Here is a 22,974-nt window from a genome sequence, read left to right as displayed (position 1 = left end):
AAAGGCCCCTTTGAAGTACCATGAATTTAAAATGAGAACTGGTCAGCATGGCTGTATGTTTTTCTCATCACATTCTGTTGTACAGGTCTATAGGCTCAGAGTGGGAGAGCTATAATTTTGACAAGCATGAATAATGTTAGATAACACAACTTGGGTGTCTCTAAAAAAAAAAAAATAATAATAATAATAATGTTAGGGGCAAGAGAGATGTAAGTACATATGTAACAACCTTAGGGGAAAAAGCATTATCTACATTTTACAGAGAAGAAAACCAAATGGATGGGGAACCTACAGTCTTCTATTTCAAGATTGTTCTTTTTTAAGCACCAAAGGAGGCAAGAAAAGCTTCATCTTTTTCTGCTGCGCCCCTATTAATAAAAGGATTTGTTCTGTAAAATTTGGATTCAGTCAAAGGCTACACTTAAGGACCTAGAAGGCCACAGGTAATTTGCCCAAGTAACATAGGTAGGTAGTTGTAGAGCTGGGATTTAAATTCAGGTCTGTGTTCCTTCTATACCTCACTTGTACAGTGTTTGGCCTAGAATAAGTGCTCAATAAATTGCAGTGAATTGGATCAGATTTCTGTCTTCTGTTATAACTCAGGACTGACTCACATGGGGATGGACAGAAGATGCCCCCACATTACTTCCCTCCTTCCATCTCCACTGTCCTACCTCTGTTGTGGCTTCTGTCAAGTAGACAGTCCCTCTTGTTTGGGTCTCATGTTTCTTTTTATTTCTTCTGCCTGCCCCATCCTCCTGCCAGGGTCTCCGTCTCTCCACCCTGGGGCATCATCCTTCTGGGGAGGAGAAGAGAGACTCCAGAATGGCTGAGGAGAAGAAGTTGAAGCTCAGCAATACCGTGCTGCCCTCGGAGTCCATGAAGGTGGTGGCTGAGTCCATGGGCATCGCCCAGATTCAGGAGGAGACTTGTCAGCTACTGACAGATGAAGTCAGCTACCGCATCAAGGAGATTGCACAGGTGACCCGGCCCTGCATTGTTCAGGATGTTGCCTGGGCCCTCTTCTTCCTCAGAGTCTTGGGCTAACGTCTGTTCTCCCACCCACTCCAGGATGCCTTGAAGTTCATGCACATGGGGAAGCGGCAGAAGCTCACCACCAGTGACATTGACTATGCACTGAAGCTAAAGAATGTCGAGGTGACTGGGAGAGGCAGGAAGGGGCTGGAGGACTGATCTGGAAGCGGGGTGGTGAGATGCCATCCTCCCAGATGCTGCACGTGCTTCCAGCCAGGCCTCTGTGGCTCCCTTCTCATCCAAGTGTCTCTCTCTCCTGATACAGCCACTCTATGGCTTCCACGCTCAGGAGTTCATTCCTTTCCGTTTTGCCTCTGGTGGGGGACGGGAGCTTTACTTCTATGAAGAGAAGGAGGTTGATCTGAGCGACATCATCAATACCCCTCTGCCCCGGGTGCCCCTGGACGTCTGCCTCAAAGGTTGGGGGAGGGGAGAGCAGGGTGGCAGGGAGGAGGGAAAGGAGTGATGCGTGTGGGTGTGAGGAAGATCACAAGTGAAGAAAACCTCAGTGTGAGATTCCTGGTGAGTTGCAAGAAGGGGAGCAGCAATGAAAACATACCTTCCTTAGTGTGGAGTGACTCCCTGGTGTCCATGTTCAGCAATTTAACTTGACACCTTCCTTCCTCACAGCTCACTGGCTGAGCATTGAAGGCTGCCAGCCAGCTATCCCCGAGAATCCACCCCCAGGTAATCTTCTCCATGACTACCCCCTTCTCTCTTTCTCTCCTTCCTCCTTCCTTTACATTTCCTGCCGCTCTTGTCACTCCTCCCACTGTGACTGCTTTCCCATCAGCTCCCAAAGAGCAGCAGAAGGCTGAGGCCACAGAACCCCTAAAGTCAGCCAAACCAGGCCAAGAGGAAGACGGACCCCTGAAAGGCAAAGGTCAAGGTGCCACCCCAGCTGATGGCAAAGGTCAGTACATCCAGGCCAGGCCTCTCCTGACTCACCCCAGAGCCAGATGGTCATTTGTAAAGTGGATGAAGTCAGGGCCAGAGTGTCCCAGAAAGGACTGAAAACCTAAGAGTAAGCCAGGTGTCCTGGGTGTGGACTGGGGGAGGAAGGGAGGTTAAGGTTTGACTCATACTGAGGCTTCTTCTGGAGCTTTTTTATTTTTTAAACCCACCTCCCCAATTTATGCAGGTAAAGAGAAGAAGGCTCCACCCTTGCTGGAGGGGGGCCCTTTGCGACTGAAGCCCCGAAGCATCCACGAGCTGTCTGTGGAGCAGCAGCTGTACTACAAGGAGATCACTGAGGCCTGTGTGGGGTCCTGTGAGGCCAAGAGAGCGGTGAGGCCCCCCGGCCTGCCCTTACCCTGAGATTCCTCCCCTCGGAGGCCCCACAAATTCTTCCCCAGGATATCTACCACCACTTCATGGGCTGCCCTCCTCCCACAGGAAGCTCTGCAGAGCATTGCTACCGACCCGGGTCTCTACCAGATGCTGCCACGATTCAGTACCTTCATCTCAGAGGGGGTGAGAAGATGAGGTTACAGGGGCACAGGGGCGGCAGGGACAGCTCATCTGAGGGATCTCTCTGCCCATCACTTCTCGTTTCCTTAGGTCCGCGTGAATGTGGTTCAAAACAACCTGGCCCTGCTCATCTACCTGATGCGCATGGTGAAGGCGCTAATGGACAACCCTACACTGTATCTAGAAAAATATGTGAGTGGTTCTTCCTACCCTCCTCTCTTGCTGGGGTCCAGGGACCTTGCTGCCACCAACAGGAAGCGATTTGTCAGCATCAGCTGACCTGTCCCTTTTCCCTTAGGTGCATGAGCTGATTCCAGCTGTGATGACCTGCATTGTGAGCAGACAGCTATGCCTGCGACCAGATGTGGACAATCACTGGGCACTCCGAGACTTTGCTGCCCGCCTGGTGGCCCAGATCTGCAAGCATTTCAGCACCACCACTAACAACATCCAGTCCCGGATCACCAAGACCTTCACCAAGGTGAGCCAGGAGAATCTACCAGGTATCATCTGTTTCCCCACCACCCCTGGATTGTCCCCAGGATAAAAGCTTCACCTACAGCAGTGGTGGGACACTTGTGGGACACTTCCCCTGGGGCTGGGGGAAAGGATGTGGGAATGGCGGGCAGAGGGAAGGGGGACAGGGAGTGGGGAGTCTAAAGGCCTTGAGTCTTATCTGTAATGTCCTGTAATTTACAAGGAAAGTGTCTTTATAAAAGACTTGGGTCCTTAACAATTAGCCTTTCAGACCTCTTCATCTGGGTTTATCTTCCTTCCCCTTCCAGAGCTGGGTGGACGAGAAGACTCCCTGGACGACTCGTTACGGCTCCATCGCAGGCCTGGCAGAGCTGGGACATGATGTTAGGCCCCATGGGGAAGAAACGGGAGGGGAGGTGGTTGTGAGGTTACAGCGGGTGACACTTCCCCACCTGAGAGACCCCTGGTGAGCCCTTGGCTTAGCTTCTTCCCTTCTTTTCCAACAGGTAATTAAGACTCTGATCCTGCCGAGGTTGCAGCAGGAGGGGGAGCGCATCCGCAGCGTCTTGGATGGCCCTGTGCTGAGCAACATTGACCGGATTGGAGCAGACCACGTGCAGAGCCTCCTCCTGGTGACCAAAGCCTCCCCTCCCCCACGCCCCTGCCCTCCTACTCCCACTCATCCCTCCCCCTGCACACGTAGGTGGTGTTTAGCAAGCATATGGGCTGTTTTATTCACTCACTCCATCTTTGTATTCAGAGCACTCCTGAGTCTAACCTATTTTGCAGATGCAAAGACTAAGGCACAAATGGGCTAAGTAAGAAATGAGGGGTCGTGACTCCTAGACTGCACTGCCCCACTGCCTCTGTGTCATTATATGGCCCACTTTGAGAGGCTAATGCCCTCTGGACCAACGACCCCATATATTACCAGTGTATCTAGCAAGTTGTCCACACCAGTTGGTGCCCACGTTTTGTCATGAAGGAAAACCACAGTATCTCTTACATACACCGATAACTTGGCGTAGTCTGGCCTCCATCAAGGACACTGCAATGATGGGTATCTCCTTTTCACCCCTTCCTCACAGCTCTTCTGAGTACCAGCTCTCCCTCAACCTGGCTTTTCTTTGCCTTCTCTCTGTAGAAGCACTGTGCCCCCGTTCTGGCAAAGCTACGCCCACCACCTGATAATCAGGATGCTTATCGGGCAGAATTTGGGTCCCTCGGGCCCCTCCTCTGCTCCCATGTGGTCAAGGCTCGGGCCCAGGCCGCTCTGCAGGCTCAGCAGGTCAACAGGACCACTTTGACCATCACGCAGGTCAGTGGCTGAGTGGGGAGGAAGGCTAAGATGAAGGGAAGGGGAGCACCTGGGGGTGCCCACTGGGACGCCCACCGGGACGGGCACTCAGACACACACATACACACACATACACGGAATCAGCAGTCTTGGCGTCTCAGCCCCTTAGTGATGATGCTGCAGTGAGGAAGAGCAAGGGGAGTCTGAGGCTCTCCCTTCAGGTTCTTCTTTTTCTCAGATGTTGACGTTTTCCTTTTGCCTCTTCTCCCTACAGCCCCGGCCCACACTGACACTCTCGCAGGCCCCTCAGCCTGGCCCTCGGACCCCTGGCTTGCTGAAGGTCCCTGGCTCCATCGCACTACCCGTCCAGACACTGGTGTCTGCTCGAGCTACTGCCCCACCTCAGCCCTCCCCTCCTCCAACCAAGTTTATTGTAATGTCATCATCTTCCAGTGCCTCATCCACCCAACAGGTGCGTGGGTGAGAGATGGTGAGGAGCACCCCAAGTGGCCTGGTCACATCAGAGCACCCTGGGGAGGCCCCCGAGTAGTACCAGTATGTTCCAGCTCAAAGTCAGGAGATGGGACAGGCATGTGCCAGGGTCCTGCAGGACTGTAGCTGCCCAGCCTCGGCAAGTAGCCTACAGAGACCTAAAGATGGGAACGGATTATCTGGGGGGAAGTAAGCGTGCCCCCGTGCAGGTTTCTGGGACATGGGAGGCACAAGGTGATGGGCACTGCCTTTCTTTTCTGCCCAGGTCCTGTCCCTCAGCACCTCAGCCCCAGGCTCAGGCTCCACCACCACCTCTCCTGTCACCACCACAGTCCCCAGTGTGCAGCCTATTGTCAAGCTGGTCTCCACAGCCACCACCGCACCCCCCAGCACTGCTCCCTCTGGTCCTGGCAGTGTCCAGAAATACATCGTGGTCTCACTTCCCCCAACAGGGGAGGGCAAAGGAGGCCCCGCCTCCCACCCTTCTCCAGCTCCTCCCCCGTCATCATCCCCCTCCCCCCTTGGGGGCAGTGCCCTCTGTGGGGGGAAACAGGAAGCTGGGGACAGTCCCCCTCCAGCTCCAGGGACTCCAAAGGCTAACGGCTCCCAGCCCCCCAGCTCTGGCTCCCCTCAGCCTGCTCCATGATGCTCCACCTCGGCCCCCAGATTCCCCCCACACACACACACACACACACACGGGGTGGAAGGAAGTAGTAGGCTGCTTCCTCCACATCACTTTTTTAGATATTGTACAGCCAGATGCTCAGAATAAAAGCTTCGTTTGTAAATTCTGATCCACCTCAGTTCTTTCTGCACTGGATACCACAAAGGGGTGGGTCTGTCAAACCCCCTGCTCTCTCAGGACTCGGACTCTGTACTCTTCTTGCCTAGACCCAGTGCCACAGGCCTGGAGACCAGAAAAGATTGTCCTTTTCCCATTTGACAAACCGCTGCCTTGGCGTACTTGGCATCCTCGTGTGAGGAGTCTCAGATCCGAATTACGTAGGCGTCACTGTGGCTTAGGTGTCGCACCCACTTGTGGGGGTTGGCGTTGCCACAGGGTCTGAAGGTGAGCCTGAGGAAGCGAACCTGGAGCCCAGAGCACGTGTGCCGAGGAAGTTCGAAGGAGAGGCTGGCAGGGCCCAGCCCTAGAGGAGGGGCCGAAGTGGAGGGCCCTTGGCTGGGAGGCCCTGGGGGGCCTGGGACATCCATCTGTGAGGAGCAGAGGTAGGAGAGAGGACAGAAGGCTGACCACGCTGGGGAACAAGGGAGCAACTGCTTGGGCAGGGCAGGCTGATGGGCTACAAGTACAGGTCAGAGGAAAAGGGGCTAGAGGGTCAACAGCGGATACCTGGAAGAGGCCTGAGAGTTGAGAGCCTCCTTGCACCCGGGGCAGGTCCCAGCGAAGGGCTCCCTCTCCCAGCTCTGCCTTCTGCTCTGGGCTGCTCAGCTCCTGGGACAGGCTGGAGTTTGGAGAGGAAAGTGCTGGGGCTTGGCCGTGCCTTCCTTGGGTCAGGCCAGTTGTACTCAGCTCACCCTCTATGCCCCCACGCCATGCTCCCTGAGGAAGCTCTCCTGGAGCACACACACTAACCTGACCACTCCTCGAGGCAGGGGAAGGTGCAGCCTGACATTAAGAGCTTGGCTGCAGAGAAGAAAGGAGCAAAGTCAGCCCCTGAAAGGCACAGTCCCTTTTCCCCATTCTTTTCAAATGTCACAACAGGAGCTCAGCACAAGTACAGCTTCCTAAACACTAAAGCCTCCAACCAAATGATTCTGAGGCTGGGGGCTGCATCTGAAGGAAGCAGCAGCAGGTCCGTCTCCTGCCCCATACAGCTGAACGAGGCCTGGCCAGTCCCTACTCTTACCTCTTTGGGGGCAGGTCACATCGCAACTTCAGATAAACCTGGAGGCTGGGTAAGAGGGTAAAATACTGTAAAATACCAGGCCATATCCTGCTGGGATCTCACTATTTCCCACCCAGGGCCTCCATGCAGGGCTGTGTAGGTTGTACCCCAAGAAGGGCTAAAATCCAGCCCAACTCCATTAGGCAAGCCTTTTTCCAATCTGCACCCTATTACCAGCACCCCCTCTGTAGTAAGTCTTGGGAATTATATATATCTTGGCTTGGGTACCAAGGTAGCTCTGGAACACAGGAAATGGTCTCACCGGCCTGAGCCTCGGTCCCACTGCACAGAGGGAAAGAGCCGGAAGGGGAGTGGCGAGGGGAGGTCATCAGAAAGTTGGTACCGCATCACAGTCAGCTGAGGCCAGAGAAGAGTGAGGTCAGTTTTGTCTCCCCACACCTGCACTGCCTCCCTTCCCCATGGTGGATAGAATACTCTAGGCTACCCTGAGCCTCACCTCACCCTGAGCCGGCTGCAAGCGGAGGATTCGATGAGACTCAAACTCATCCAGGTGCACAGAACTGTGGAATGAGACCTCATCAACCCGAATTCCTGGCCCATAACCTGGAAAGAGAGAAGGGCTCTTCTCCTGACCCACGTTTCAGGAAAGAAGAGCAGGGAGAAGAGGGATGATCTGTCTCTAACTTCTCTTTGTGAACTTTAAAGACCTACATTCTCACCTCTCAGTTCTGACTTCCCCACGCAAAATTCTTCTGTCAAGCCAATGCGAATCTCTGTCAGAGGAAAGAACGTCAGGAAAAGCCAGCAAATACCACCACACATGATACGGAGCAGCCTGTCCCAAACCCAGCCCTGGGCACAGCCCATAGACTCCTCACCAGAGCCGCTAGGAAGGAAGCTCTTGAGCCGGATCTCTCCCTGCACATCCACCTTCAACAGTGAGCCCTGAGGGGGCAGGGAGGTCAGTGCCTATGTCTTGACCCTCCCAACACATTTCCCGAATCCCATGTGTCCTCAGCTCCAGGGTTGGGAGTCCAAACTTACATTAGATGCTATCAGTACAGACAGTCTCTCGACCACATCCAAAAAAACTTCATTCTTTTGGCTCTGAGAGAGAGGGGATTTGGGTTGGTTGTAGGCAGAACGGCTTGTGTTCTAAGATGGACAGACAGAAGGGACAGGGCAGTCCACACCAGGGCCCTGGGGTGGGGGAAGGGATACCCACGTCTAAGGGAGATGGAAAAATATGCCGGGATCTTGGACTCTGGGGTACCAGAAAAAAGTCAGAGGGTCTGACCCTGTCCATCTATCCCTCACCTGGTCAGTGCGACTGGACAGGACAGGGCGGCTGGCTGCACTGCTGGGGGCCACTTTGCTCTGCTGTGTCTCCGCTCCGAACTGTAAAGCACCCAAAGCAATCAATCCTCAGGTTTGACACTCCCAGCTGACCCTCCTTCCCCCCATCCTCCACTTTCCTTCTACTGACCAAGCCAACACTGCTGAGGTCAAAGAGGCTGAAGGGCTTGCTGACCACAGGTTCCGTCTGGATGAAGTTCCTGAGCATCTCCGTGGACGTAGTCTGTACATAGCCGTAGTCCTAGTGTGAAGAAAGTCAGTCTTTGGGTGGCCAGTGGAGGGAGGGGGTGAAAAAGGAGTGGACTTAGCCTCCCAGCTACAGGATCCCACAGTGGAAAAGCAGACAAGAGAAGAAAATCTGTGGGTCTCACCAACACTTCATCCAGGAGTTCGTAGACCAGAGCCACGTTGCGGGAGATAGTCCCCTCACTCAGGGAGCCACAGTAATCGCCCAGGAGAGTGGCCAATCTGAGGAAACATGGCCAATCATGCATATTCCCCTTGTTCTCCTCTCAGACCCACAGTCCCAGACACCAGCCCAGCCCTCCTCACCGGGAGAGCAGCTCCAGGAGGCTGAAGGGAGAAACGTTTTCTGAAGTCGTGGCTACCAAATAGAGACCGCTGTGTCTGATGTGAATAAAATGACGGTCATCGTGGTGCTGAGACAGAGACCGGGATAAAGGCGTTAAGAAAAGAGAGGGTCTGTGAGTTCTAAGGCTGAACTCAAAAAAAAAAAAAAAGAAAGAAAAGAAAAGAAAAGAAAAGAAAAGAAGAAAGAAAGAAAGAAAAGAAAAGAAAAGAAAAGAAAAGAAAAGAAAAATAGAATAAAATAACAAAAAATAAAAATAAAGAGAGGGCTCATGAGCTTGGATCCCGATGCCCCTAATAGTAGTGATTGCAGTGCGACTTCGGATGACACCTGAACCCTCCCTGAGGCCCAGCATCCCCCCGACGTGTAATGGGGTTAACAGCACCCACCCCAGAGTTGTTGAGGGTTGAGACACGCATGGAGCGGTGCCTGGTATGCTGTTAGCGCTCAATGGACTTTCGCTAGTTTTATTTGGAGCTAGGTGTCTCTTGAGCGCAAGCTTTCAAAGAACCAGCCCTGGGAGCGAGGAGGCGCCCACCGGGCCCGCCAGCCCCCGCCCTCAGCAGTTACCATGACAACCGGGGACTCGTCTCCTGGTAGTCCCGTCAGCTTCCGGTAGAAGAGCTCGGCCACATCCCGGCCGCCACTGTCTCCCCGGACTGGCGGGAGGAAGGACAGTTAAGGAGCCTGCGACACGGGCTCGCTCCGGGCAGTACTCCCGCCCGGCCCCTCCACCCCGCCCCGCGGGTCAAGGATACAGTCTTTGTAGATAAGCGGGTCTCCCTTGGAAGACAGAATGAAGAACTGGGAAATCATGGCCGTTCTGGAGAGTAAACAAGAAGGCGGCGAAAGTGGGGCCTGCCCCGCCCTGCGGCCCCGGAACAAAAGGATGCGCGTGGGCTGGCCCTTTAAGAGCGATCCTCCTCCGCCCGCGCCAGCTCCGACCGCGGGAAACCCGGCGCCAGCCCCGCCTCGCCCGGCGATTCCCTCCCGACAACCCCACCGCCTTCCGTCACTCATCCCAGGCTCGCCTGGTGATTGGCCGAGGCTGTAGCCTATGGCGAGTGGGGAGGGCGGAGAGCCGTCCTCTCCGATTGGTCCAAACGCAGTGGCGCCGGTCACGTGGGGGGCGACGTTTCGCGCCAATTTCGGTTGGTCGGCCACAGTCCAGCGCGCGGACGTTCTCCGCTTCCCCGGGAGCTAGACTCCTGAGCCCGCCAACTGCTGCTGCACGGCCCTCGGCAGCGATGGCACTTAAGGATTACGCGCTCGAGAAAGGTGAGGGTCTGCAAGCCTGGGAAGGGGCGTCCTGCGCGGGAAGCCTCCAGGCTAACACTTGTGTATGTAAGCTGGGGTCTTAGGGGGCTGTGTGGGTGGGCCGTGGGGCGCGCACGGCCAGAGGCAGGGTCGGACGGCGGCGGGGCTCAGACAGACGGTGCATGGGAGGCGCACGGAGAGTGTCGGGGTTGAAGAGCTGATAAACCTGTCCGGGAAAGGTGTTGTAGTCCTGAGAATGGGAATAACCCTGCTGGGGGACTGCAGAAGGGAGGGTAACGCTCAGGAGAGACGCGCACCCTGTCTAAGGGCTTTCGGCCTCGGACAGGGACCCTGGGCCCTCTCCCCTCCGCGCTTTTGGGCACTCCCGAGTTCCCGCGTCCTCCCGAGACGCGCCGAAGCCCTGGGGGCGGGCAGGCCGGGGCCGCTGAGCGCCGCGATTGGCCATTTCAGGCCGCCCTCTAAGCGGAAGTGGAGGTGGGCGGAAGTGGCGCGTCGCGCTTGGAGGGAGTGTCGTGTGTAAACAGTGTCCTTCCGCGGGGTGGCCTCAGAGAGGGCTGCTGAGGGTGGGGGCGTGTCTGGAATTTGGGGGCTAAGTGCGAGGCCGAGAACGGCGGCAGTGGGGAGGGACACAGAGGCCCTCAGCGTGCTGGCCAATGGCGGGACGGGCTCCCGCCTTTGGCGGAGGAATCCCGGGCTGTGAGGCGGCTGGAATCTGGGCCCATGTGCTTCTTTGTTTACTAAGAGCGGAAGCACTGGTGGTAGCGGGGGTGGAGTGGAGGACCGGCCTAGTGGTGGAGATCCCGGCGAGAGCAAGGGTTTAGGGAGAACCGTAAGGGTGGAGGGAAAGCTGAGAGCCTGAGAGCAGAGTGTGTTGTAGAGTGTGGGAGGCCACCTGGGGTAGGGTGCTAGGATTTTAAACTAGAGCCTGGAATTCCTCAGGGGGGAAGGTGTTGGGTAGTACTCTAACTGCTAGGGGCCCCTTACTGTTCCCTAGGTAAAAACGGGCTTCTAAAAAGGAGTTTTGCCCACTTTGGGGACAATTATGTAGGTTTATTTGAATATTCATGTAATAAGTAACTCAATGTGTTTTAAGTGAAAGGGGATTTTTTATTTCTACCAGAGGGATTTGCAGTACGGTATCTGGAAGAAAGACTGCTTCTTATGATTTTGCATTTACATTGTAGAAAAGGTTAAGAAGTTCTTACAAGAGTTTTATCAGGATGAAGAATTTGGAAAGAAGCAGTTCAAGTATGGGAACCAGTTGGTAAGTGTAAGATTGGGTGAAAAGAATAGAGTGGTGTTTAAGGAGTTATAAGACGTGCTCTAGGGCTCACGCCTGTAATCCTAGCACTCTGGGAGGCCAAGGCGGGCAGACTGCTCTAGGTCAGGAGTTCGAAAGCAGCTGAGCAAGAGCGAGACCCGTCTCTAGTATAAATAGAAAGAAATTGGCCAACTAATATATACAGGAAAAATTAGCCGGGTATGGTGGCACGTGCCTGTAGTCCCAGCTACTCGGGAGGCTGAGGTGAGGTTGCTGTGAGCTAGGTTGATGCCATAGCACTCACTGTAGCCTGGGCAACAAAGTGAGACTCTGTCTCAAAAAAAAAAAAAAGACGTCGTCTAGCTTGTTTCAGAAAGTATATTTGTTTGTAAGTGACAGTTTTATACAGCACCTGATTCGTAGTAAGTAAATATGGTAGTGTAGTATGTTCATAAATGATTAGAGTGTTTTTAGGAGCTTGGGGGCTGAGAATATTGTGAATATTGCTCTGTCTGATGCTATTCTTTCTCCCTTGTGGGTGTCTAGAGCCTGTGCTCTGAGTTCCCAGTGATGTGTGAATTCTGGTAAACAAGGTTAACTTGGCTCTCAGGTGTTGCTGTCTTTTCCCCATCCCAGGTTCGGCTGGCTCATCGGGAACAGGTGGCACTGTACGTGGACCTGGATGATGTAGCTGAAGATGACCCTGAGTTGGTGGACTCGATTTGTGAGAATGCCAAACGCTATGCAAGGCTCTTTGCTGATGCTGTACAAGAGCTGCTGCCTCAGTACAAGGAGAGGGAGGTAAATGGCTGGAGAATAGGGCAAGGGATTTAGGTTTCTGTCACGAAGCTGCTCAGATAGTGATGTTTTCTGAGCTGGCAGAAAGGAGGGACAGTGACTTCTACCTGGCACTGTGCTCTCTTTTTTCCATTCTGCTATTGATTTTTTTTTTCAGGTGGTAAATAAAGATGTCCTGGACGTTTACATTGAGCACCGGTTGATGATGGAGCAGCGGAGCAGGGACCCTGGGGCAGTGCGAAGCCCCCAGAACCAGTACCCTGCTGAGCTCATGCGCAGATTGTGAGTGGTCTCTCTGGAGAAGGGTGTAAACATTTATTTTCTCCTGGACCTTGCTAATGACTATTTTATCCTCTTAGTGAGCTGTATTTTCAAGGTCCAAGCAGCAACAAGCCTCGTGTCATCCGAGAAGTACGGGCTGACTCTGTAGGGAAATTGGTAACCGTGCGTGGAATCGTTACTCGAGTCTCTGAAGTCAAACCCAGGATGGTGGTGGCTACTTACACCTGTGACCAGTGTGGGGCAGAGACCTACCAGCCGGTAGGTGTGGAGTGAGGGACAGGAAAGCACTTACTGATATTTGTTTTCCCTGCTTCGCAAAAAAGATGCCTGTGTGTTAGCTTTTCGTCCTTTCCCTGGTATGTAGTGGTCTTTGTTCCTGTGTTGTTTTCTTGGTATTTGTCATGAAGAAGAAATGTGATTCAAGGGATTCTTTTCTTTCTGATTGCCTTTGTTGCTTGCTTTCTCATATTCCTAGATCCAGTCTCCTACTTTCATGCCTCTGATCATGTGCCCAAGCCAGGAGTGCCAAACCAACCGCTCGGGAGGGCGGCTGTATCTGCAGACACGTGGTTCCAAATTCATCAAATTCCAGGAGATGAAGATGCAAGAACATGTGAGTTTGGGGTACGTGGTCGTGGGCAGGTAAAGAAGGGAGTCCACTAGAATCCTATGGTCACTTGTAGAGTGGCAGGAAGAAAGAACAAGAGAGCTGAGGCAGGAAAGTCACCTAATGCAGGGGGGAAGTTATCTGAAATTTTCTGTTTGAGTTGGGAAGAGGTAAAGGAGGTCTCATCTCCCCTGCTTCCATAGGTTGGTCTGAGGCTGGGCAGACTGAGAAGTCTTAGAGTGGGATGTTTAGGGAGGAAAGGTCAGATCTTTATGGGCTTTATGTTCTTTTCTCCTTGCCCTTCCCTCTCCTAGAGTGACCAAGTGCCTGTGGGAAACATCCCTCGCAGCATCACTGTGCTGGTAGAAGGAGAGAACACAAGGATCGCCCAGCCTGGAGATCATGTCAGTGTCACTGGTATCTTCTTGCCAATCCTGCGCACTGGGTTCCGACAGGTGGTACAGGTGAGAAAGAGAGTTTGAAACGAGGAGAGAGTCCCCTTTCCCCTCACCCATTCAATCTCCCTACCTCCCATGGAGAAAACTAACACAGCAAAATATCAAATAGAACAAAAGGTTTTGTCATATCATTAGGGATTCAGGTGATGGGCAAGCTAAAGGGATTTCACCCATATCTCATTTTCTTGCCCAAGGGTTTACTCTCAGAAACGTACCTGGAAGCCCATAGGATTGTGAAGATGAATAAGAGTGATGATGATGAGTTTGGGGCTGGAGAGTTGAGCAAGGAGGAGCTGAGGCAGATTGCAGGTGAGGGGCCAGGGGAAGGCTGGGAATTTGATTTTCATCCCAGCCCTTTTCGCCCCAGAAAATACTCTAATCTTAACTTCTCTGCAGAGGAGGATTTCTATGAAAAGCTGGCAGCTTCTATTGCCCCAGAGATATATGGGCATGAAGATGTGAAGAAGGCACTGTTACTCCTGCTAGTGGGAGGTGTGGACCAGTCTCCTCGAGGCATGAAAATCAGGGGTAAGAAGAAAGGAGGGAGAAACATGGGGTGGGTGAAGTCGTTTAGAAGGAAAAAGGATGCTGTGGGCGAGTATCCCTATAGGTCAGAATGAGAGTGGCTCTTGCCTTCATGGGCACAGGGAGAACTTAGGAGTAGTAGTGTGGGGTGTGGGAGGGGAGGCAGACTTCCAAGTTTTTTTTTTTTTTTGGACAACTTGCTTTAGAGAATAGTTATTCAGGGGCTTCCTTCCCTTCCTCCAGGCAACATCAACATCTGCCTGATGGGGGACCCTGGTGTGGCCAAGTCTCAGCTCCTGTCTTACATCGATCGCCTGGCCCCTCGCAGTGAGTAATCATACCTTGGGTGGGATAGGACCACAGTGTTGTTTGTTCAAAGGGGCGGGGGAAGTAGCTATTAGAAAGGGTTGATGGTATGGGAAGGGAGGTGTTGCCAACACCAGCACCCCACAGATCTTTAGCCATCTCGGGAAAGGCTGAGAAGGCAGAACAGTTTAGTATAGGCCTTACCTCACTGGCCTTGTCTTTGAATTCTTGCCCTATACTCCTTTCCTTCCTTGTTCCTCTCTCAGCACATCTGCTTATTCTTCTCTTCTAGGCCAATACACAACAGGACGTGGCTCCTCAGGAGTGGGGCTTACAGCAGCTGTGCTGAGAGACTCCGTGAGTGGAGAACTGACCTTAGAGGGCGGGGCCCTCGTGCTGGCTGACCAAGGTGTATGCTGCATCGATGAGTTTGACAAGATGGCTGAGGCTGACCGCACAGCCATCCACGAGGTCATGGAGCAGCAGACCATCTCCATCGCCAAGGCGGGCATTCTCACCACACTCAATGCTCGCTGTTCCATCCTGGCTGCTGCCAACCCTGCCTACGGGCGCTATAACCCCCGCCGCAGCCTGGAGCAGAACATACAGCTTCCTGCTGCGCTGCTTTCCCGATTTGACCTCCTGTGGCTGATCCAGGACCGGCCTGACCGAGACAATGACCTACGGTGAATGCAGCTCAGCACCCAAAGAGACATGCCTTTCTAATGATCTGTAGGGAGGGAGGTGAAATTAGAAAATCAGTCATATTCTCTGCTGGCAGGGGCTGGTCCATGGTTAGGAAAATGGTAGATCGAGGCTGAAATGCTGATGAGGATTTCCCGAGAAAGTTTGTCCCTGCCACGCTGTAAAAGGGAGGGATATTTAGAGTTGGGGCATGGGGTGTGTAGCCCTAAAGAGTGTTCCTTGCCTCCCCTTTTTCAGGTTGGCCCAGCACATCACCTATGTGCACCAGCACAGTCGGCAACCACCCGCCCAGTTTGAACCTTTGGACATGAAGCTCATGAGGTAGAGCTGGGTGAGGATGGGTACACTTTAGGCCAGTTGCCTGCATGTGGCAGTATCTTGGGCCACGAGTATATCCTTAACAGCTTTCAGTCCTAGGGTGTGTTTTTTCACCACTCCCCCCTCACCCACTACCACATGTCCTGGGCCTGAGAGCAGTAAAACAAGGTGTCTCCTATGCCTGGCCAGATGAGAACAGAATCCTCAGAACCTGCCTTCCTCACCACCATCCTGCCCTAGGGGGGAGGCAGGTAGAGACTTTTAGGCCAAGCTAGGTCTTGTTCTATGGATACTTAATACAGGTTGAACATCCCTAATCCAAAATCCACAACTATTTGAGTGCCACCGTGGTACTTTTAAGTGAAAAATTCTACACCTGATCTTGTTATAAGGTCACAATCACATGAAACTTGGTTTTCTGCACAAAATCACTAAAAATCTTGTATAAGATTGCCTTTAGGCTATGTATATAAGGTATATATGAATCCCTAAAGAGTTTTGTTAAATGGGAAGCATTTATGCAGAAAAAAGCACGCCCATGCGTTCACTCAATTCCCCATCTCTCTTTCTGCTTTCCCATGAACCTTCTCTCCCACAGACGTTACATAGCTATGTGCCGCGAGAAGCAGCCCACAGTGCCAGAGTCTCTGGCTGACTATATCACAGCAGCATATGTGGAAATGAGGCGAGAGGCTTGGGCTAGTAAGGATGCCACCTATACTTCTGCCCGGACCCTGCTGGCCATTCTGCGACTTTCAACTGCTCTGGTGAGTGCCAGGCCCCTGTATTGCTGGGGGCTAATTTGGCCCTTACTGACCATGCCTTAATGTGCTTTCATTGCTTCCTCCCTCCCACTCCAGCCCTGCTGGGGCTAAAGTGCTGACAGTGCAGATAGTGGTCCTCTCCGTGCTACCGCACTGTGGGTACTTGCTGCTCCAGTAGGGCACATGCAGCGTCCATGGAGGGAAAGGCCTTCTCCCTGCTTCTTAAACCTCACTGAAGGGGTGGGTGGGATTAATTTCACTCCCTGTGTCCTAGATCCTGTGCTATAAACCTTCATTTCTATCCTCCCATCTTGGACCTTAGTCCCAGGGGCTCCAAAGTGCTGTTCGTGCAGGTAGTGTGATTACCTGACCTACTGCTGAGCTAGCACTTCCCGAGCCCCCGGGACACAACCTCTCTGCCAATCGCCTTCTTGGCTGAGCTCCCCAAGCTCCATCTGTCATGGTGGGGAGCCCAGTGGAGTTCAAAAGGGTCTGGTCTCCCTCACAGGACAGCTGAACACCGGGACTGGCCAGTGTTGAGAGGCGGAGACTTGGGCAATTGCTGGACGCTGCCCTGGGCATTGCACTTGTCTCGGTCTGACAGTGCCGGCCCAACACTACGGATGTTGGTGGGAAGGCGGGAGCTCCACTCTTGTGAGCAGGCAACATGAGTTGCCCGGCCTTAAAGCTGGAATAAGGGAACAAGGGGGTTTCCTGACTTGGTTCCATTGCCCTCCTCCTGTTCCCATCTCTCCCTTACCTTCCCCTTAGGCACGTCTGCGAATGGTGGACACTGTAGAGAAGGAAGATGTGAATGAAGCAATAAGGCTAATGGAGATGTCAAAAGACTCACTTTTAGCCGACAAGGGGCAAACAGCTAGGTGAGTGGTTTAATGAAGGATGAAGTTTAAGTCACCTTGATTTTCTTGAGCCGATCACTTGGCTTCTACATCCACATGTATACGAGGCCGGCCTCAGAATTCTAACACTGACTGCCATTGTTCTTTGTTGATACCTGTGTTCTTGTTTGTACCCGTGACCTTACATGCCCACACTTCTCCTTCAGGACCCAGAGACCAGCAGATGTGATATTTGCCACTGTCCGTGAATTGGTCTCAGGGGGCCGAAGCGTCCGATTTTCTGAGGCAGAGCAACGCTGCATATCTCGTGGATTCACACCTGCCCAGTTTCAGGCAGCTCTTGATGAATACGAGGAGTTAAACGTCTGGCAGGTCAATACTTCCAAGACATGGATCACTTTTGTCTGATCCAACCTTCTTGAGACAATGGGTCCACCACTGTGTTCTGTGCTGACCTGCCCCTTCTGAGGGTTTAATGATGCTCCTTAAGAGAAGGAGGATCTTCTCTTTTTCCCATGCTGCATTTGTTGTTATTCTTGCTAATAAAGTGTTTGTAGATTGCTATAGTATTTCGGGGTTTTTAGATTTCTGTCTTTTTTATGTTTGTCCTATTTTATCCACTCAGTAAATTTACTGAGTGAAGTGTCTACCCACAAGGCACCGATACAGACACTGCGGTAGGACAAGGAATGTCTCTACTTATTGAGCTTCCCATCCCCTGCTTTGTCTCAAGTGCTTATTGAGCTACTGACCCTGTCCCAGTTAGGCTCTAGGGCTGCAGGGCCTCTCAGCCAAGTCAGTTTTTCTCCTGTTCTAATAATTAATGCTTCTATTGGGCATCTTTTTACCACCTTAGTCCTCAAAACCCACTCTAAAGCTCTGGTTAGGGGGTGATGAAAATCAGGGAACCGAAGGGTGGCATGTGGAAATGTGTTACCTGGCACAGGTAATCACATGCAGCTATCCCGATCTTTAGACTCTTCCTGGTCTCTCCAAAGCATGGATGATACTGGTACCTCCATCTCATAGGACTGAGGTGCCACACAGAGCCCATCAGTGGAGTACACTCAGCAGTAATTGAGAAACCTTGCTCTCTTGGTAATTCATAGTGCCCACAGGATTGAGGCTTTGAGCTGTCCTTAATAAAAGTGTGTTTAATATCCCTCCTCCCCTTTTGTGTGTGTGAAAAACTTTTGATGAAATTGGTCATTTTGTCATGTTTATAGGGTTGGGCTATTTAAGATCATGTCAGGGTGACAAAGGGCAGAACAGAAATCTTGTAGGTGGGTGCCAGCCTTTGATTTGTAAAGACGGTCCACATGACTGGACAAGGGGTCACTTCAAGTTGCAGCGACTCCCACTTGATGGGGTGTCAAGAGCTAATAATAAAAAGGGATTCTGCTTGCCAGCAAGGCTGGAACACAGAGCCTCAATAAGATCCAAGCTGAGAAACCAGTGTGGTGCCTAACAGAGAGGACAAAGCCACTGGAAGGGGTGCTGAGGGGCTGCTCCCCTTTTATTAATGACAGCGGTTTCTCTAAAGGGAGTGTAGTGCCCCTCCCCTTTGGGACAGTCACCTGACCCCTGTGCATCATCCCTTCAAGTATCCTCTCAGAAGAAAAGCCCACGCATTCGCCTGCCGATGCCTTGTCGATCGTAGAGGACATTGAACTTGTTCACAAACTGGTTCATCGTGTTGCATGTTTTGGTGATGGTGCCGAGGTAGGCCATGAGCCCCACATCATTGCATTGCTGGGAAGGAACAGAAATAACCAGTTCCCCAGGGCATCCTTCACAGTATGCACAGGGAACAACTAAGTCCCAGGTCCTACATGCAAAAATGACCACAGAAGCCCCCGCTCCCCAAACCGGGTTTTACACTCACATCATAAAAATCAGTCTTGAACTTGTCTGTGCTGAGCACTGGGAGGCAGTGACACAGAGCATAGGCCTCCCGCAGGATCTCATGGTTAAAAGGGACTTCTCCTAAAGGCACAAAAAGCCTGCATTAATGTGGATGCTGTCACTTCCCAAGGAGGAAGAGAAAAAATGGCATGAGTGCCAGGGAGGCACCTGTCCTACCTGCTTCGGAGGCCTTGACGTACTCCAAGATGAGCTTGACACGGCTGTGCAGCATCTTGATGGCACTGTGCTGTGCTATGAGGTGTTCAGCCACTGCAGGGGGACAGAAACAGCAAAGGTTGAGAAGGCATGTGACCACACCTTCCACCCCCACTTCCACAAAATCTTCTTCATTACCAGTGGAGTTCTCTCCACTGCCTGTCGCTGTCATTCGGGCCACATGGTCTACACCAATGCGTTCGGCTTCTTCTGTGGCTAGAGTGTAGGTCAGCTCAGCAAACAGCATGGTGGCCTACAGAGCAAAGTATCCATCCCACAGAGGGAGAATCAAAAGCAGGAAATAGGCCAAGAGCAGGATTTGAGGGGTGAAGGGTAGGATATTACCTCTCCATTGATTATATCAATGACGGACTCAAAAACGCTGACCGGAAGCTGTAAAGAAGAGATGAACAGCTCTTACTAACAGCAAACACACCAGAACCGATACTATGTGCCCAAAATTGGGCTAGGCCCTTTCATACATTTTTTTTCATCTGATCTTCCCAACAATCCAGTGAAGTAGAGATTATTCCCATTTTACACAGGAAAATATAGTTTAGAGGTTACATGACTAAACCAACGTCACATAGCTGGTAAATGGCAGAATAGAGATTCAACTTCAGCATTCTCCAACAAAGAAGGGATATCATACAGGGAAAAAAAGCAGGGGTTTAGGGGAAAAGATAGATATAGCGAAAGACAAGCATGACAAAGTGGGTGTGGGTCAGTATTACTCACATCTGTGTGCTTGGTCATAGGGTTCAACTTAAGAAAGAGGGGGCTCTCGATTATCTCACACACCTGGAAGAGAGGGACAATGCACAAGAAAGTCAATGCTCCATCTTTCTTTTTCCACTCATCTTCTGTTCTCTGCCCCAGCATGCACAGGTGTGAGGATATATACCTGCTTGTGGACGTGGATGTCGGAGGGGTCAGGCGGCCCCCCTGTGGTATACCAACCCAGAAATTCCAGCTCCTTGAATACCTGTTTAACTGGAGAGGAAGGAGCCAGAGCACACAGTATTTCTTTAAACCATCCTTCCTTGAATTGGATCTCCTGGTGTATTTTAACCAGTTTCTACCTCCCTGCTCAAATCCTGGGTCATAATTACTCCCTTCTAATACTGTCTTCTCTCATCTTTTACTTACTTTTGGGGGACTATCTGAACGTGTTCTTTTTCTGAGATCTATTCCGCTACTCTCTCTTCACGTTTCCTTTTCCCTTCTCAGCCTCTTCTGTTAACTTCTCCCCAACCCTCTCCATCTTCCCCGCCTGTGCTTTTTTTTTTTTTTTTTAACTCCCACTTCTCTCCCCCACTTCTATTCCCCTCTCACACTGCTCCTCCTTGGTGTAATAATATTCCTTGTCAATGATAATCTTCTCTTCCACGGTGTGGGACAGCAGCTCAAAGGAGTTCATCACCTCGATATTTCGGCCCTCCTGCTTTCCGATCAGAGCCCCAATCACTGAGAGGAAGAACAACATGTAAAAGGTGAGGAAATCCCAAACTTTTCCCTATCACCTGAGGGTCTGAGGTCAGTGGGAACCAAGTACTGGGGAAACAGTGATTTGGGGGGGAGGGTGAATTGGCACCAGTAAAGGAAGAGAAAAAGACCACTGTTTGGGGGAGGTGACCAAGAAGAGGAGACTGGAGAATTATGCCTAACACTCACCTTGCATAGGCCGCCCCTCCTGGGAGCGCATGCGGATCCAGTGGTCCGAGATGTTGAGAATGACAAGGGGATGAAGAGCGACTGAAACACTTCCAGTCACTCCGGAGGCCATCACGCTGGGGACTACTAAGGGTGGAGGGAAAGGAGATAGGGTGAGATTCAAGGCCCCACGTTCTTCCCTGGAAATGGGAGTGAGGGACAACACACGGGAGCCCGGGCCATACATCCCTCCCCCAAGTTATCCGAGAGAGAGATGTTGCTGTTCCGCCCTCTTCATTTCTCCCAGGAGTCCACGACGGCCTTTGCGCACCCCTAAGGGGTGTCTTCAGAAGTCGCCTCTGCACTGCCCGTTACCTGCTGCATCCACCTCCATCCCGCTGCTCCCTCCGGTCCCGTTCGCCGCCGCAGCTGCCGCTGCTGCCGCCATTTTCCCCGCGCCTGCCAGCCTCGGCCCCGCCCCCTTCCTTCCGGGCTTCCGTACGGCGAGAGAGACGCATGCTCAGTGTCCTCGTGGCGCCCCCCGGGCCTGGCGCGGGAGCTTGGGTCAGTTCTCTGACTTGGACTGGCTGACCCCCGCCTGGGGAAGCCCCGACGTCCTCCAGCTCTGGAGCCCGGCCGCTTTTCCTAAACTCTGCTCCCACCTCTCACCTGCGGGTGTCCTTGAACAAATACTTAACACCCCGCCCCAACTTAATCGTCTTCGTCAGTAAAATTGGGATAAGAATGCCAAGTTCCTATGGTTGCTACAGAGTGAAGGAAATGTCCTGTTACTGTCCTCAGAATAAAATCCAGGCCGGGGCCGGGCGCGGTGGCTCAAGCCTGTAATCCTAGCTCTCTGGGAGGCCGAGGCGGGCGGATTGCTCAAGGTCAGGAGTTCGAAACCAGCCTGAGCAAGAGCGAGACCCCGTCTCTACTATAAAATAGAAAGAAATTAATTGGCCAACTAATATATACAAAAAATTAGCCGGGCATGGTGGCGAATGCCTGTAGTCCCAGCTACTTGGGAGGCTGAGGCAGGAGGATTGCTTGAGCCCAGGAGTTTGAGGTTGCTGTGAGCTAGGCTGACGCCACGGCACTCACTGTAGCCTGGGCAACAAAGCGAGACTCTGTCTCAAAAAAAAAAAAAAAAAAATCCAGGCCTGGCGGGGTGGCGCATGCCTGTAATCCTAGCACTCTGGGAGGCCAAGGGGAGAGGATCGCTTGAGCTCAGGAGTTGGATACCAGCCTGAGCAAGAGCGAGATCTGGTCTCTATTAAAAATAGCCGGGCATGTTGGCACAAGCCTGTAGTCCTAGCTACAGTCCCAGCTACTCGGGAGGCTGAGGCAGGAGGGAGGATTGCTTGTGCCCAGGAGTTTGAGATTGTGAGCTAGGCTGACGCCACAGCACTCTAGCCCATGGTCTGAAATCAAGGTGTCTGAAGGCCACACTCCCACTAGGGGAAGTTCTTGCCTTTTCCAGCTTCTAGAGCCTCATTCCTTGTATTGGGTGGCTGGAGACCTCGCCCTCCATCTTCAAAGCCAGTACTTTAGCATCTTCAAAGCTTTCTCTCCATCCCTCTGCTCCTCACTGTTTTCCCCTATAGTAAAATCTCTCTCTGACTCCTTGTTATAGGGACACTTGAGATTACATAGTGCCCACTGGGATAACCCAGGATCTAGGTATCTTTGAGAGCCATTGTTCAGCTGGTGAGCAGTGTCCTGAATCAAGCGGTCATTGTCTTTGTGATCTAGGACTGTGTCAATCCAACAAGAGAATTGTGCTGGTGGGACCGGAATTAACTTTGAATCCCTAGGTCAGGCTTTTGGCTGGGCTGCACCTACAGGATCTGCCCACCAGGGTGGCCTGAAATAGCCATTAGGGGGAAATAAAAAAGGAAGCATCATACCAAGGCATGGTCAAGCAAAATCCTAAATTTTCAAAATAAGTCTATAGAGCTCCACCCTTTCATCCTGATCATTATCCAAGAGATGGCCAAGGGTAGATGAATCCTTTCGGGCGATGGTCACATTCAGTGACCGGACTGCTTTACTGAGGTGTGGAGCAGGAGGTGAGAGAGTTAGAGCTGATTATGGAGGAAGCTATTCCAGTGCTTGACAACTAGGTGCTACAGATAGCAGAGGTGTGGAATGTCCACTGAATGCTCTGACTACTGACCCATTGCTGGGTGGCCTTTGCAACAAACAACACACTAATGTCAGGCTGTAGAGGGTCTGGGAAGTCTGAAACACAGCACAGTTTAGTTTCAAGGGCCATAATGATGCAGCCTGAATCAGTAGATCTGACTGGAACAGGGACACGGTAACCTCTGTGTGGACAGAAGTGAGGCACCAAGAGTAACCCCTGGTGGGGCTCAAAGCTCCATGAAGGCAATTACCAGGAGTGGGAGGGAGCTTCTGGGTGGTGCAGGGTTGGTCTGCAGCTTGGTGACAATT

The 22,974-nt window shown here is 52.2% G+C and overlaps 4 protein-coding genes across 9 annotated transcripts; 2 read left to right on the top strand and 2 right to left on the bottom strand.

The window, feature by feature from the left end:
• Positions 1 to 825: 825 nt before the first annotated feature.
• TAF6 (TATA-box binding protein associated factor 6) lies at positions 826 to 5,559 on the top strand. The gene is made up of 14 exons (XM_012758983.3): positions 826 to 981; positions 1,072 to 1,158; positions 1,301 to 1,454; positions 1,666 to 1,722; positions 1,829 to 1,948; positions 2,177 to 2,322; positions 2,431 to 2,508; positions 2,596 to 2,697; positions 2,804 to 2,986; positions 3,291 to 3,365; positions 3,489 to 3,614; positions 4,127 to 4,300; positions 4,554 to 4,751; positions 5,037 to 5,559. Exons 1-14 carry the CDS (start codon positions 826 to 828, stop codon positions 5,415 to 5,417), a joined length of 2,037 nt encoding a protein of 678 aa, XP_012614437.1. The 3' UTR covers positions 5,418 to 5,559.
• On the bottom strand, positions 5,535 to 9,576 carry AP4M1 (adaptor related protein complex 4 subunit mu 1). 3 transcript variants are annotated; one of them, XM_012758993.2, is made up of 15 exons: positions 9,343 to 9,576; positions 9,155 to 9,243; positions 8,548 to 8,654; positions 8,367 to 8,463; positions 8,126 to 8,236; positions 7,957 to 8,037; positions 7,684 to 7,746; positions 7,518 to 7,584; positions 7,359 to 7,412; positions 7,136 to 7,242; positions 6,941 to 7,035; positions 6,640 to 6,684; positions 6,366 to 6,416; positions 6,123 to 6,234; positions 5,535 to 5,983 (listed from the first exon to the last, which is right to left on the bottom strand). In XM_012758993.2, the coding sequence occupies exons 1-15, from the start codon at positions 9,398 to 9,400 to the stop codon at positions 5,759 to 5,761; spliced, it is 1,362 nt and encodes a 453-aa protein (XP_012614447.2). In that variant the 5' UTR covers positions 9,401 to 9,576; the 3' UTR covers positions 5,535 to 5,758. The 3 variants fall into 3 exon arrangements, with proteins under 3 accessions (XP_012614447.2, XP_075851439.1, XP_075851441.1); XM_075995324.1 differs by lacking the exons at positions 9,155 to 9,243; positions 9,343 to 9,576 and adding an exon at positions 8,974 to 9,148; XM_075995326.1 differs by lacking the exons at positions 9,155 to 9,243; positions 9,343 to 9,576 and adding an exon at positions 8,974 to 9,061 and having other exon boundaries at positions 8,548 to 8,622.
• Positions 9,577 to 9,694: 118 nt separating this feature from the next.
• On the top strand, positions 9,695 to 17,315 carry MCM7 (minichromosome maintenance complex component 7). 4 transcript variants are annotated; one of them, XM_012758986.3, is made up of 15 exons: positions 9,695 to 9,862; positions 11,047 to 11,126; positions 11,760 to 11,924; positions 12,079 to 12,203; positions 12,281 to 12,461; positions 12,679 to 12,816; positions 13,125 to 13,274; positions 13,463 to 13,577; positions 13,665 to 13,796; positions 14,037 to 14,120; positions 14,392 to 14,785; positions 15,042 to 15,125; positions 15,721 to 15,889; positions 16,658 to 16,767; positions 16,953 to 17,315. In XM_012758986.3, the coding sequence occupies exons 1-15, from the start codon at positions 9,832 to 9,834 to the stop codon at positions 17,152 to 17,154; spliced, it is 2,160 nt and encodes a 719-aa protein (XP_012614440.1). In that variant the 5' UTR covers positions 9,695 to 9,831; the 3' UTR covers positions 17,155 to 17,315. The 4 variants fall into 4 exon arrangements, with proteins under 4 accessions (XP_012614440.1, XP_012614444.1, XP_075851438.1 ...); XM_012758990.3 differs by lacking the exon at positions 9,695 to 9,862 and adding an exon at positions 10,352 to 10,425; XM_075995323.1 differs by lacking the exon at positions 9,695 to 9,862 and adding an exon at positions 10,360 to 10,455.
• A 917-nt stretch (positions 17,316 to 18,232) lies between these two features.
• COPS6 (COP9 signalosome subunit 6) lies at positions 18,233 to 21,024 on the bottom strand. The gene is made up of 10 exons (XM_012758995.3): positions 20,896 to 21,024; positions 20,542 to 20,667; positions 20,203 to 20,334; positions 19,772 to 19,860; positions 19,606 to 19,668; positions 19,213 to 19,260; positions 19,006 to 19,120; positions 18,829 to 18,921; positions 18,632 to 18,732; positions 18,233 to 18,498 (listed from the first exon to the last, which is right to left on the bottom strand). Exons 1-10 carry the CDS (start codon positions 20,966 to 20,968, stop codon positions 18,358 to 18,360), a joined length of 981 nt encoding a protein of 326 aa, XP_012614449.1. The 5' UTR covers positions 20,969 to 21,024; the 3' UTR covers positions 18,233 to 18,357.
• Between the last annotated feature and the right edge of the window lie 1,950 nt (positions 21,025 to 22,974).

Source organism: Microcebus murinus, chromosome 19 (assembly GCF_040939455.1).
Source record: "Microcebus murinus isolate Inina chromosome 19, M.murinus_Inina_mat1.0, whole genome shotgun sequence".
In the NCBI taxonomy this organism is placed as follows: domain Eukaryota; kingdom Metazoa; phylum Chordata; class Mammalia; order Primates; family Cheirogaleidae; genus Microcebus; species Microcebus murinus.
The sequence above is the reverse complement of the archived record's forward strand: the minus strand, read 5'-3'. Positions and strand labels throughout refer to the sequence as shown.

Bases quoted from the DNA above. Each gene is read 5' to 3' on its own strand.
- TAF6 (XM_012758983.3), top strand. From the start codon at position 826: ATGGCTGAGGAGAAGAAGTTGAAGCTCAGCAATACCGTGCTGCCCTCG. The intron at 2,698-2,803 runs GTGAGTGGTTCT...CTTTTCCCTTAG, and splicing joins CACTGTATCTAGAAAAATAT to GTGCATGAGCTGATTCCAGC. The intron at 3,615-4,126 runs GTGACCAAAGCC...TTCTCTCTGTAG, and splicing joins ACGTGCAGAGCCTCCTCCTG to AAGCACTGTGCCCCCGTTCT.
- AP4M1 (XM_012758993.2), bottom strand. From the start codon at position 9,400: ATGATTTCCCAGTTCTTCATTCTGTCTTCCAAGGGAGACCCGCTTATC. The intron at 7,243-7,358 runs GTGAGAATGTAG...CTCTCTTTCCAG, and splicing joins GGGGAAGTCAGAACTGAGAG to GTTATGGGCCAGGAATTCGG. The intron at 6,417-6,639 runs GTAAGAGTAGGG...TCTTCTCTGCAG, and splicing joins TGTGACCTGCCCCCAAAGAG to CCAAGCTCTTAATGTCAGGC.
- MCM7 (XM_012758986.3), top strand. From the start codon at position 9,832: ATGGCACTTAAGGATTACGCGCTCGAGAAAG. The intron at 13,275-13,462 runs GTGAGAAAGAGA...TTCTTGCCCAAG, and splicing joins GGTTCCGACAGGTGGTACAG to GGTTTACTCTCAGAAACGTA. The intron at 16,768-16,952 runs GTGAGTGGTTTA...CTTCTCCTTCAG, and splicing joins GACAAGGGGCAAACAGCTAG to GACCCAGAGACCAGCAGATG.
- COPS6 (XM_012758995.3), bottom strand. From the start codon at position 20,968: ATGGCGGCAGCAGCGGCAGCTGCGGCGGCGAACGGGACCGGAGGGAGC. The intron at 19,669-19,771 runs GTATATATCCTC...CCTCTCTTCCAG, and splicing joins ACATCCACGTCCACAAGCAG to GTGTGTGAGATAATCGAGAG. The intron at 19,121-19,212 runs GTAATATCCTAC...TTTGCTCTGTAG, and splicing joins TTGATATAATCAATGGAGAG to GCCACCATGCTGTTTGCTGA.